The sequence below is a fragment of the Pollicipes pollicipes genome, unplaced genomic scaffold (genome assembly GCF_011947565.3).
Source record: "Pollicipes pollicipes isolate AB1234 unplaced genomic scaffold, Ppol_2.1 Scaffold_7261;HRSCAF=8764_pilon_pilon_pilon, whole genome shotgun sequence".
Lineage (NCBI taxonomy): Eukaryota > Metazoa > Arthropoda > Thecostraca > Pollicipedomorpha > Pollicipedidae > Pollicipes > Pollicipes pollicipes.
Window position 1 is genome coordinate 16,207,201 of NW_023597054.1, and position 14,008 is coordinate 16,221,208.

A 14,008-nucleotide genomic window follows, 5' to 3' on the forward strand; every position below is an offset into this window, starting at 1 on the left:
TATTATGAAGAGTATGCAAAGACAGCATGTAGATATGTATGCGCTAGCAAACTTGACCCACATCTGCAATATTTGGACCGGGATAGTGATTAGTCCACTGAAGTGCAGATGATACGTGAAAGCTAGAAATAATTAATGACACACTTAGAGAATAGCGTATCTCCTTTGGGCGGGAAGGCGGCGTGAGCAGCCCGGCCATTTGAGCTGGCGGATATTGATGGGCAGGCCATAAGCGGACACATGTCTGAGAGAGGTGCGTCAGAACCTGTTGTCGGAGCGCCAGTCCTGTGGCCGCGTCCGGGGCGGACGCCTTCCCCCGCCCCCGCAGTGAACTCTTGCCCAGCGATGACTGCCGCGTTGCGTCGAGGGCTGTGGGACGGACTGGTATGCCGCCTGGTGCCGCCATTGAGCGGTTGCGTGTTGAGGACCCTGATGTCATGCACGCAACTCCACCGAAAGAGTGCGTGATTGATTGTTGCTGTAATCGCGGTCTGGCCCAGTCACCGCGGCTGTTTGGCGGCACACTGCCGAACTGTGGTGGCTTGCGCCGCCTACTCCACCACACACAATTCTCCCCCGCGCAGCGACCTGACTGGCCGGTGGCCGTCTGTCCCCAGGGCACCACGGGCCTGCCCAAGGGCGCTACGCTCACCCACCACAACGTGGTCAACAACATGCTGATGATGGCCGGCCGTGTGGGCTTCGACGCGGGCGGGGCGCGCATCTGCATGTCGGTGCCGCTCTACCACTGCTTCGGCTGCGTGGGCGGCTCGGTGATGGCGCCGCTGCACGGCAACACGCTCGTCTTCCCGTCGCCCGTGTTCAACGCCACCGCGTCCCTGCAGGCCACGCAGGACGAGAGGTGGGTGGTTGCAGGGGTGCGACAGCAGGACGGGAGGTGGGTGGCCGCAGGGGTGGGACGGCAGCACCGTGGGTGGCCGCAAGGTTACAACGGCAGGACGGGAAGCGGGTGGCCGCATGGGTAGAACATTGTACGTGAGTTTTCTGACTTGGTTGCGTGAGAAGGTCTGTGGGCAGTTCTGACCCTGATTTCATGATACTAACGGCTTTACCTGGAGCTCCTATCCTATCCCGTGAGTTGGGTGTCTCTGGCTGTCTTGGGTTTTTCTATTTCGTGGATCAAATTGGCACCACCCCACCTGAGCGCATTGTATTAGGCCACCTGAGCCCATGCCGACTTATGGGTAACTTAACAAAAAGTAGCGGCATCCGATTAGTGATGCAGCTGTTTATGGTCCTCCGCCCTGGTGCAGCCTGCCCGACCCTGTAGTCTGTGCGATCGAGAGGCCAGTACACCGAGCCAGGCAGCTCTCGTCCGTGTCCCCTGACGCCGCCGCCCCGCCCGCCGCTCCAGGTGCACCCACATGTACGGCACCCCGACCATGTTCGTGGACATGGTGAACCTGCCGGAGCTGGAGCGGCTGGACCTGAGCACGCTCCGCTCGGGCCTGGTAGCCGGCGCGCCCGTGCCTTTCCACCTGATGGAGGCCATGATTTCCAAGCTGGGCATGCAGAACTCTGTGGTGAGTCGGACTCGGACCCGAGCTGACATGACCCGGCCCGGCCGTGTGAACCGGACCCCCGCCGGCAGGTACGCGTGTGAACCGGACCCCACCGGCAGGTACGCGTGTGAGCTGGACTCCTCCGGCAGGTACTCAGGTGAACCGGACCCCACCGGCAAATACACGTGTGAACCGGACCCCGCCGGCAGGTACGCGTGTGAACCGGACCCCACCGGCAGGTACGCGTGTGAGCGGGACTCCTCCGGCAGGCACTCAGGTGAACCGGACCCCATCGGCAAATACACGTGTGAACCGGACCTCACCGGCAGATACACGCGTGAGCCGGACTCCTCCGGCAGGTACACGTGTGAGCCGGACCCCACCGGCAGGTACGCTTGTGAACCGGACTCCTCCGACAGGTACACGTGTAAACCGGACCCCACCGGCAGGTACTCGTGTGAACTGGACCCCACCGGCAGGTACACGTGTGAGCCGGACTCCACCGGCAGGTACGCATGTGGACCGGACCCCACCGGTAGGTACGCTTGTGAACCAGGTCGGACGTTCCGCTGTCGAACGGTGACCATGACGTTGTGTAAAAGAACGAACGCTGTTTTCATCTTGTTCGCTCAGGCAGGGCGGTAATGTCTCTGGTGCGACAGAGCTAGTGGGAAGATGTAATTCGGTCCGGAGAAGTTTATTCCGTCGTGAGCTACTAATGCGCTTGCATTGTATGCGCGAGGAACTTACGCCTGTATGTAAACGCACTCGAGCGGATCTTTCACGCACATGGAACTAGTCGATATCGAACACCATCGATATGCGGGTTTTGCTGGATGCGGCCAGTATCAGAGTCCGCAGCTGCACTTGCTGGCTTGTGTCCTCGCACATCGGGCGACATTACTGATAACGAGATGAACTAAAACCGCCGAGTTTGGCTCACAGTTTAATGTCTAATGCCATGTAGGCTCATACGGGTGGTGCGTACTTCCCTTTGAACTGTACTGGTGTACTGTAATCGTCTGCTTAGTGATGTGGATTGAAGGCAATTGAGTCATCAGGTACGTCAATGACGAGCACCTGTACAACGTCAGTACTGTTATGTAATTGTATACGCACCGTGTATAATTGTTTTGTTGTTATATTAACCTTGGAATGTTAGCCGAATCCATTTTAGGACGTTTTATTGCAGCCAACTTTTTAAAAGTCTGTAAAAGCAGGTCGCTGAAGCAACAACCTGCAGTCTATAAAACAACCTTCTCATTTTCTCTTGATATCTTTGCTTGACATGCGTAGTAATCAATATAGTACTCATCATTTCATCAAACGTTCTGAAACTTGTGATATCAGGTTGTCGCCATCTTGAATTTGACAAGGCACGCATTCCAAACGCATTTAGTTTGCTTGTTGCGTACAGTTATGTGCGAGCCTATGGAAACGCGGTTGCCGTCGCCGATCGGCGGGGATTGCAGTTAGGGAGTTCCGGTTTACCTCTGCACTTCTCATCAAATAACGGATTGCTTCATTCTGCTCGATAACAACCTGACCAGGAGCACACACTCCGTTAAAACTAACCCATTCACTCCAATATAGCTAACATCGAGTTTTTTTAAACTACGTGGCTGAACGGCTGTTCAGTTTGACTCAACGTACTGCAGGATGGAGGCGGTTTCAGTGGCTTAGTGTGGTGTAACGGTGAATGCGTTTCAGGGGTAAATGTGTTTGGAACGAGCTGCTCGTCGCCCCAAGAGGCAATCTAGTGTACTCGTGAAACAAGGAAATTGAGTTGGGTTGGAGGTTTACCTTCTGGTGGTTGTAACGCTTCAATTTAGGCTGGAACATGTTTCCCATTGTTGTTGGGCTGCAAAACAAATAAACCGCGAAAAGCCCCGACGCCTTGATTTCCCCTGGGCATTCGAAGCCCGGGCTATTCACGTCGCGTCTTATCAGTCGATGAGATGTTGCCTGAACAGGCCTGGGAAAGGTTGCTATCTGTAGATGACTGGTTATTGTAGGCTGTGATGATCGCGATCAGAGGTAAGACCAGTCTTGCCATTGCTAACCGTGTCTTTGCATCTCTAGATGCGAAGGGCCTTGAATGAAGCCTTCGCCCTTTTGCAGCTCTCTGCGTATGTCTGCGCACGCAATCTTGCTGCCTGAACAGCTGGCGGCGGCGCATTTTCCATCGGTGGCAGAGACTTCCGGACTGATGCCAGCACATGTTCATTCGTACCTGCATGTAGACTGGCATTACCATTAGCTGCGCCACCAATGGTCGGTGTCGTTCCTGAACATGATCGCAGTACTTAGCTTTGTTGTGCAGACAGAGCGCAGTTAGCTGTCTGCGTAGCCGTCGCAGACATCCAAGCAGCGAGCTAGATGGTTGTTTTCCAAGTTTGGTCGTCAGAGAGTGAGCGTCAATTTCACAAGCGAGTAAGTTTGCGCATAATCGGTCCGCCTGCACGCTGTCCGCCCTCAGCGCCCAGGGCGGTAGAGCTGATCCGTTGGCAGGCGGTCCCCCTCAGCGCCCGGGGTGGGAGAGCTGATCCGTTGGCAAGCGGTCCCCCCTCAGCACCCAGGGCGGGAGAGCTGATCCGTTGGCAAGCGGTCCCCCCTCAGCACCCAGGGCGGGAGAGCTGATCCGTTGGCAGGCGGTCCCCCCTCAGCGCCCGGGGTGGGAGAGCTGATCCGTTGGCAGGCGGTTCCCCCTCAGCGCCCGGGGTGGGAGAGCTGATCCGTTGGCAGGCGGTTCCCCCTCAGCGCCCGGGGTGGGAGAGCTGATCCGTTGGCAGGCGGTCCTCCCTCAGCACCCAGGGCGGGAGAGTTGATCTGTTGGCAGGCGCCCCCCCCCCCCCCCCCCCTCAGCGCCCAGGGCCCGATAGCTGATCCGTTGGCAGGCAATCCTTGCTCATATGATGCTGCGTGCGAATGGCCACACACCACCGATGTGACAAACAGATCTGCATATGATGCGGCGTGCGAATGGCCACACAGCACAGATTCCCGCTGTCCTCACACACTCGAGTCGCATAAGATGTGTAGACAAACATAAGACATTACAAAGGTAAATTCACTTGTATTTGTATGCTTCTAAGTACATTACAACTGCACTGGACAACACCTCCACTCTTTAGTAAGTATATTTCGCAGTACGTCATTGTTTGCTTGCGTCATAGAACACTTGTGTGTCAGAGTGGCTGCCAGATTGGCCGTGTCAGATTTGCCCCTGTAGTGGGCGAGCTGACTCACTTAAGGAGTACTTAACTCACCGGGAGGTGGCTTGTTAAAGAAAAAGTTTCACATTTGAAGATATTGAAGCAAGCATCAGACATGATGAAACAAGCTCACTGATAACTGTTAGTATACTTCCTGAGTGGAAAAGGCTGCTCTAAACAGCATAATCATCTATTTAGAAAATAGACTTAAATACGTCACGGTTTGATTACGTAATCGTACCTTGCACAACATTGAGGGCATCTTGACGGCGTTGGATCTGTAAATCGTGCTCACAAACGCCAGGTATGAACGCCCCGACAATAGCATTTTTGTTTGGCCTTGATCGCCGCATAGCTCGTGGAACGGCAACATTTGAAAGTTATTATGAGGTCATGAATGCCAAGTTGCTGGAATGCTCTCAACGAAATACTCTCCCACATTTTTGCGGATGTGTAGCTCAAAAACTAGAGGGACTTAGGTCTTAAAAAGTGCAGGGCTGTAAGCAGCACCAAAAGGTCTTCGAAATGGCTGTTACAGCTCAAAACTCCATATAAATGTGGAACACTCCCTTTAACTGATGCGTGTGTACTGAAGGGGATATCGTTATGTGCGCGTGTTTTGGCCCTTTCTCGTGGTATTTTTGCGTATTTGTCTGTGTTAATATATTTCTACTTTCTTTCGATTGCCCGATTACGGCGCTGATTTTAAGTTTCCGATTCGCAGTTTCAATTCCGTCATAACTAATACCACTGCCGAAATTCCTGCATTATGTAGCACAAAGCGTGATTCGTATTCGGAACTTGCACTGGATGCATTACACTGGTTGTTGGCCAGCTCTGGTCCGTTGCTGCCACGAATCGAGGTGATCAATGATGCAGTTTTCCGAAAGTTCTTGTTCAACGTCCAGTCCAGGGTCCGATGTAGACTATCTATCCGTCCATTGTCCCCAAAATATGAGGTGGTCAAAAGATAGTATTTGTGATATCAAATAACTGCCACCTACAACCAGCAACCGCAGTAGCTACTGGCGTCGCTTCATCCCTTCACTCGAATCAAATAAAAGAAGGCAAATGACCGTAGATAAGTAATGTGTGTTACAGGCTTTCTTGAGGACATTCACAATTAACAATTCACATCGATGTATGCCAGTCTAGACTCACTAAATTCGACGACGGCAGCTTAGTCGGATGGCGAGTGGTCATGAATCGTTTCTAGACCGGGATGAGAATCTAACGTGAGGAAGAAGCTTCTCCTGGTTTGTGGCTCCTCAGCTCCCGGTTTCTCGGGATTAGGGGTCGAAAGTTCTCATATTGAGGAAGCGACCAACATACCACGAGATACTGGTTAAAGTGCGTTGTAATCCAAATAACGACGATGTTGACCGATGACCGATAACATACATAAACACGCAGGTACACACAAACTAACTGCATTCTGCCATTATTCCTTAAGATAAAGACAAGTGTGGGTCAGTGCCTGGGCATTGGGCAGCAGTATTATGCAGTTACACGTGCGCGATGCCCCTCCATTATCTTGCCAATCTAGCATGTTCAATCACTTGAAATGCTTCATGAAAGTGAAAACTAGTTGTACATCCTCACCTTATCTCATGTCAACAAGAATAAAGGACTCAACAATGCTAGTGTACATTTCAGGTTGACCTAGCAAAGTCAGGATGTGATGACAAAAGCGACAGCCGTAAAACGACGATCGTTTTACGAATTTTGGGTATCGTTATACGACTACTATTTTACTATATTGGACTCATATGTTATAATATTGGGTTGGAAAACCGGTGGTCGCGCACCCATGTCATATGAAGTTCCACAACGTAAGGAGTATGTGGCAGTGTTTGCGATGGGGGCTCCTACGTCATATTTCAAAAATGGAGATGAAAACTTGCGTCTCAGCGTGCACCCTGACCGCGGACTGCGTGCACGCTGACCGCGTACTGCGTGCACGTTGACCGCGTACTGCGCACACCTTGATCGCGCACTGCGTGTACGCTGACCGCGTACTGCGTGCACGCTGACCGCGTACTGCGTACACCCTGACCGCGCACTGCGTGCACGCTGTCTGCCGGCCGGCCGATCCGGTCGGCGGCACACCTCAATCGACCGTCAGTGGGACCACTTGCGGACCGTTCAGGACGGCTCTGGTCGCCGAGTGGGGCTGTGGGGCTGCCTCCGTCGCCGCTGCGAGGCGCGTAATACGGCCTGGACCTCACCCGCCGGACGCCGGCTCAGGACGGCTCGGGTCGCTTTGGGGCCGCCTCCGTCGCCGCTGCGAGGCGCGTGATACGGCCTGGATCCCACCCGCCGGACGCTGGCTCAGGACGGCTCGGGTCATTTTGGGGCCGTCTCCGTCGCCGCTGCGAGGCGCGTGACACGGCCTGGACCTCACCCACCGGACGCCGGCTCAGGATAGCTCTGGTCGCCGAGTGTGGCTGTGGGACCGCCTCCGTCGCCGCTGCGAGGTGCGTGATACGGCCCGGACCCCACCCGCCGGACGCCGGCTCAGGACGGCTCGGGTCATTTTGGGGCCGCCTCCGTCGCCGCTGCGAGGCGCGTGACACGGCCTGGACCTCACCCACCGGACGCCGGCTCAGGTCGCGGCCCGGGGGCTGTTACTAGGATCGGCGCGCGACGGGGTCACTGCTTGGTGTTTCTCTGCGCGGCCGCGACCCTCCGGACAATGTCTGCGGAAGCCGGTGCCACGTGCGGTGAGGCGGTCCGAAAATAATGCTTGGCATCCACCCGCCTGGAGCTTGTTTTCCTCGGCAGCAAACCAATCATGTGGCAGAATCTCGTGAGCCTCGCAAGTTCTGCAAGTCAAATTTGTGCTCGCTTGACTGCTGGAGGCTGGGGCTGGGATGCTCTCCTGAAAAATGTGTTGCGAGAAGTTGTTCTTGAGGTCTGCGCCACCAACGACAGGGGCATACCAGTTGTTGTGAGCACGACATGGGTCAGCTAGACTTCGTCGTAATCTCTGCGAAGGCTTGCCGACTAGAGACCGCAATGTTATTAAGCACGCTTCGGGCGGCGTAGTGCGTTTATTACCTTCCATTTATGGCGTACCGAGCGTCGCAGTTGATGGATTTAGCTGGAAACGCTGGCATTGGACTGTAGCGCTGCAAATATAAAGCCTCATGCAAGGCTTATCACAGTTGACGCGTAGGCATTTCTGCAGCGTGCGTTTGCTGCGGCTACTTGCCGCATATGTGTGCATGCTGAACATGTTGCTGTGGACGCCTTTTCCGTCGTGTAGTGCCGCCAAATGCCATGGACATTTGTTGCATTTTTTTATCTTGACGGGCCGTAGCGAATGGGCTGATAATTCCTCGTTGAATACAACCTTTCTGTGCATATTTAATTATACAGCGCTTGATTAATTAATTTATATGAAGGCGTGACGTCAGGTTCTACACCAGGCAGCATTAAGCAAACTTATTAATTCATTTCTCGATTGCGTATAAGCCAGTATGCCCGATCTGTTTTCATCGCAGATTCCTTTGCTTTTGCTTCGGAAGCCAAAGGCTTTTGAGAATGCTTTGGAATGAACATGGCAACTTACTGTAATGCCCCAATGGACAAGCTCTGGTGCATGTAGCCGATTGCGTTTTACACTCGTAATGCCGACGGTATATCGGGCAAAGTATATTGCGTTTCAGGTTGCAAGCCCCATCAGCCCCAACAGTTCGCTCCGTATCCAATATAGTCACCGAAGAGAAGCGGAATGGGCTGAGTGATGACAGCTGTCCGAACGGGCAGAAGTTGAAGCTCGTTGTTCCGTCGGCCGGGCCGGAGATGAACCTCCTGCATAACGAATACGCTTCGCTGACGTCGGCCAGCTGAAAGAATTAGCGGTCCGCACCGGCCAAACGCAACTTTCACGGACAGCCAACGGCCGCGATCAGACGGGCATCGAAATTCGGTGTGATAAGGCTCTCGCTGGTGGCGATTAGACTCGTCTAGCGCCGTAGCCAGTCACGCGTGGAGTCATAGTCGCCATAACCAAAATGTCAAAGAGTTGCTATCGTCGCCACTTGTGTGGTTATTTGTGGATAAAAATATGTGGCATCTCCCCGCAAGTTAATGCGGTGTCTTTCCTTTTTGCGACTGGAAGCTATTCTCTCAGCAATAACTGCGGAATTACACCACTTGGGCGCACAGCGCTGCGGCGCTGTGTGCTGGATCTCTTAAGTGAGTGCGTGCCGGCATCTTTGCACTGGCTGAGGTTGAAAAGGTGCTGACTGCAATTCATAGTTCTTCTCGCGCAAGGAATAATTAAGCTCTAAAACTCTGCCGGTAGGCTCGCTCCTCTTTTCTCCTCATCACAGATCAATCATGTTAGCTCTCACGGTCCAAATTGTTAAGCACATTACAGAAATTGTCTGCTTAAAGGAAGTATTCCATATTCCTATTGGGTTTTGAACTTGAACAGCCATCTTGAAGACCTTTCGGTGCTGTTCACAAGGGCAGGGTCCCTTAGGACCTTAACGTCGCTAGTTTATGAGCTACACGCCTGCGAAAGCGGGGGAGAATATTTCGGGGAGAGTATTCAAAGTCATCTTGGCATTCATGGCGCATAATAGTGCCATCCGGACCTGCCACGTCATAAGCATGCAGCAATCAACGCCAATAAAAATATAATTGTCGTGACGATCATATCTGGTGTTCGTGAGCACATTTTCCAGATATTGAGGCCGTCAAATGGCTCCCAACCAATGTTGTGCAAAGTACGATATGTAATCAAAACAATGACGCATTAACACGCGCCCGGGTGGCGGGCTGGATACCCTTCGCTCGGGTAGTGTGCGGGTCAATTTGACCCCCCTGATGTCTCGGGAACTAAGAAAGCTAGAGATACCAAATTTGCAGGGTGTGTTGATCTGTGCGTGCACCCACTTAGGTCATAGTTTCAAGTTCCCAATAAACAACAAGTTCCTAGGTCATGACCTTCGGGTTAGATAAGGTCAAACAAGGTCAAATTCCAGGCTGGTCTCTAAAGTGCCCCACATCCTAGATAACCATTTTTAAGCAAAAGGTGACATGCTCATCTAAGGTCAGTTACTTTGTTTAACCTTTTGAAGGTCATGGTGACCAAAGGCATAACAGATTGCCCTGAGTTTTGCATTTGAATAAGCGACAAAGATTTTGTTAGGCGGTATGTTCCTAAAAGCAAAGTGTTGACCTGGATCATTTTAGGTCAGTGACCTATTCTAGCCTCCAAGAAGTCCTTGGAAGATGTATTCAGCGGTTCCTGATATCATTAAATACGAAATGAGCACCAGAAACTATTCCATACAGCAAGCCCTAGAGTAATAAAACAGGTTTATTTTGACCTTAGTCTGACCTTCATACCTGACGTTAGGTCAATGTGATTTGTTCATTCATCTGCTGTGTTTCCTAAGAAAGCATCTCAGAGATGTATGGCTTCGTTTAACACTCCGTTGTTCAGATTGTCACTCCGTCAGATTGAACGATTCCCCAGAAATTGATTTCACTGTAACCATCGCCTGACTTTAACCTGCCATAGGTCAGCGATCTTGCAAGGTACATCTAAATTTTTGATACCAAGCGATCCACTATTCAATTGCCTACAGCCATGCAAATTGTGGCGCGGCTACGCCGCGCCGTTCGGAAACCATTTTGGAAAAACCCTCGGGGGTCAATTTGACCCCCACTAGAGTGCGTGTGTACTAAACAGGGAGCATGTGTACTAAACCGGGAAGTTGTGTCGTCTAGAGCAGCCTTTTCCACTGAGAAGTACACCGATAGTTATGAGTGAGCTTATGTCATCATGTCTGATGCTGGCTTCAGTATCTTCAAATATGAAACATTCCCTTTGACAGCGTTGTTTTCACGCTTTTCACCGATCGAGCTCTCACGGCAACGGAGCCAGCAAGTTGGTCTATTTCGAGTTATGTGGACGACGTGTTTAACGTGTTATGGACGTGGTGAAGGTTTGACGGTTTGTCACTGATGTAAGCTGTTCTAATGTATCCTGATATAGCCTAATAGTTAAGTGTTGGAAATAAAGTATATTTATTAAAGTAATAATGGTAAATGTAATGTGTCATAAGGAGATATTCGGACCCAGTAATCTCAGTGGTGTCACTGACTTGATGACATGTGGTATTAGGCTAAATAAATCGGCCCAGCTCGTGACAACTTGATGCCGAATTTGGCTCTGGCAAGTTTCAATTCATCCAGTTGTCTTCGCTCTCCTGAGTCAGATTTTTTGTTGGAAGAATGTCGAGTATTGTGGGTTGAAAGTCACTCAAGTCCTTTTCTGTCGTCGACTGACAATGGTTAACTGGCAGGGAAAGCTCGGTGGAAGCGCCCTCGTGCTTTTACCCACCATCAATGCACACATCAGGGGCGTGTGTGAAGGTGGCGTCGCATCACCTGCAAGAACTTTTAGTAAGCATACACGACACTAAACGATTTAAGGTCGTTGTACCGGGGCTTTATTTAAAAGGGCTCTTTATGAGGAGAATCGAGCCGGTCCTGCGTTCTGCTTGTTTGTACCCAACTTCCCCGCAGGTTGTGGTTGCGTTTCTCCCCGCAGACGGTGCGGGCCGCGTCTCCTGCGTGTTCGCCCACCGGTGGCGAGACGCCTGTCCGTCCGCTAGCTGCGGCAGTGGTCGTGACCCGCCCACCGGCCCTCAGGTGGTGGCAGTGTTCGTGACCCGCCCACCGGCCCTCCGGTGGCGGCAGTGGTCGTGACCCGCCCACCGGCCCTCCGGTGGTGGCAGTGGTCGTGACCCGCCCACCGGCCCTCAGGTGGCGACAGCAGTCGTGGCCCGCCCACCGGCCCTCCGGCCCTCCGGTGGCGGCAGTGGTCATGACCCGCCCACCGGCCCTCCGGTGGCGGCAGTGGTCGTGACCCGCCCACCGGCCCTCAGGTGGCGACAGCAGTCGTGGCCCGCCCACCGGCCCTCCGGCCCTCCGGTGGCGGCAGTGGTCATGACCCGCCCACCGGCCCTCCGGTGGCGGCAGTGGTCATGACCCGCCCGCCGGCCCTCCGGTGGCGGCAGTGGTCGTGACCCGCCCACCGGCCCTCAGGTGGCGACAACAGTCGTGGCCCGCCCACCGGCCCTCCGGCCCTCCGGTGGCGGCAGTGGTCATGACCCGCCCACCGGCCCTCCGGTGGCGGCAGTGGTCGTAACCCGCCCACCGGCCCTCCGGTGGTGGTAATGGTCGTGACCCGCCCACTGGTCCTCAGGTGGCGTACGGGCTGACGGAGACCAGCCCACTGTTAACGGTCGGCTTCCCCTCCGATGACGTGGAGCACCGCTGCGGCACCGTCGGCTACCCGCTGGACCACTGCGAGCTCAAGGTGGTGGACGAGAGCGGCCAGATCGCGCCGCCCAACACGCCCGGCGAGCTGTGCGCGCGCAGCTACAGCACATTCCTCGGCTACTGGGACGACGCGGAGAAGACGCGTGCCAGCCTCACTCCGCAGCGTTGGTTCCTTACCGGGTGAGTGGCCCGTCTGGCCCCGGGCGCTGGGCGCCGCCCGCCGCCCGCCGCACGCCACCCGTGGTCCGTCGCACGCCGCCGGGTAGCGGTGGCGAAGTGGCGCGATCTCCGTGTGTCGCGGCCCGCGCCCGGCGGAGCTGACGCCGGGGTCCTTGTGCTCGGCTTGCGCATGGCCAGCTTGTTATGTGACATGTGTGCTTTGTATTCTGATGATCGACGGTATCAGTGTGGGGTGGGAAGCTGTCCGTCGTGCATGGCGCTCGTGCGTATCCGGCGCTCCGCTGGCACCTGGCGGCGCCGTTTTTGTACACAGTGCCAGAGCGAACTGACGTCCCAGACGGGGATGCGCCCCTCGTGCGGTGCAGTATGCTGGCCGGTGCGGGACTGGCGAGTTTCCTGCGCTCACCTGATACCCGCTTAGTGTGGTGTGGGCTGACACCCGCTGCGCTCTGTCGACGGCTCTCCCGTTCTGTTGCTGATGCGCGGCAGGCGCTAGCCCGAGATGTCCCCCGAGCTCCTTAATGCGGGGTGGGGTGGCACCTCCCGCGCTCTGTCGACGGCTCTCCTGTTCTCTGCGGACACGCGGCCAATGCGAGCCAGTGATGTCCGCTGAGCTCCTAAATCACTGAAACCCAGTCCGCTTCGTTTCTCCGTTGCCACGACAGCGGCCGGCGGCGAACGCGACCGAAGAAATACGATCTTGCCCCGGTGCCGTTGCCGTCCTGATCTGGTACAATGAAATTGGAGCCGGCCGGTGTTTTGCGGCCGGAGCGCGGCTGTTGCCGCCTGGAGTCCGGCTCGGCCGACGGCCGCGGATGTGTGTCCAGACTGATGAATGGCGGCGGCGAGCCGCGACGGCCGCGAAGCCAGCCGTATCCACGGGCGCACGTCAGATGGGGTGGCGCCCACTGAGGCTGGGCGAAACGGTATGGCAGGATAGCGAACAGTGATGCAGCTTCACAGAAGTCGGCACGGAAACGCACACGTGCCAATGCAATCTGTATGTCGATGCTTGATGGTCTCCTGACCAGAAATCGCATTGAAACTTTCGCTACTAATACTGGAAATTTGTATTGCGCAATGATATCGGAGTGCGGTCCTTATTTTTGAAAGGCGCTTGTTTATTGTTTATCAACACATTTCAGCACAATGCAATCTTCGTTTCGTAAAAGTACCAAAAAGACTCTTGCAACGGAATACCACTTGCATCGCTTTAGAAAAAATCGATCATCTTCTGTTGATATTTTGAGGGTAACGACTGTATCTGATGCATACCCCATCGGGTGCATTCTTCGTTTCATCTCAGTATTTTTTAATCAGCAGGCAGGTTGTGTACTCTGGGGATATAAATATTTGGTAGTGTTGATCGGATACTAAACTAGCCCTGAGATTTTTGATGACATAGTCTGGTGAGCAACGGGCTACTATCTTTGACGACTTCTGGCCTCGCATTGACGTCCTGTGCGATGTCTTCTGATGTTAACTTTAGGGTGTTACGACATTCCGAAGCCCCGCCCCGAACCCCCGCTATTCAGCGCTGCGAGTAGCTATATTTGACACGGCTGGTGAGGTCGTAACGCGTTTACGTCCTCAACACCGCTGAACGGCCGCTATTGGTGGCGCTGTATGCCGGAGCGGCCACCCCGCCACCACGGCCGTGCGCCGCCCCGCCGCCCGACAGGCAGGTGGACCTCGGAACGGCCACCCCGCCACCGCGGCCGTGCGCCGCCTCGCCGCCCGGCAGGCAGGTGGACCTCGGAGTGACCACCCCGCCACCGCGGC

General features: G+C 54.4%; 1 protein-coding gene across 1 annotated transcript in view; it reads left to right on the forward strand.

The window, feature by feature from the left end:
- Positions 1-14,008, forward strand: part of LOC119111101 (medium-chain acyl-CoA ligase ACSF2, mitochondrial) — a 77,807-nt gene that overhangs the window by 40,087 nt on the left and 23,712 nt on the right. Inside the window, exons 7-9 of the mRNA XM_037234927.1 lie at positions 618-862; positions 1,376-1,544; positions 11,970-12,226. Of these exons, the coding sequence (XP_037090822.1) occupies positions 618-862; positions 1,376-1,544; positions 11,970-12,226 (671 nt within the window). The remainder of the gene's footprint in view (positions 1-617; positions 863-1,375; positions 1,545-11,969; positions 12,227-14,008) is intronic.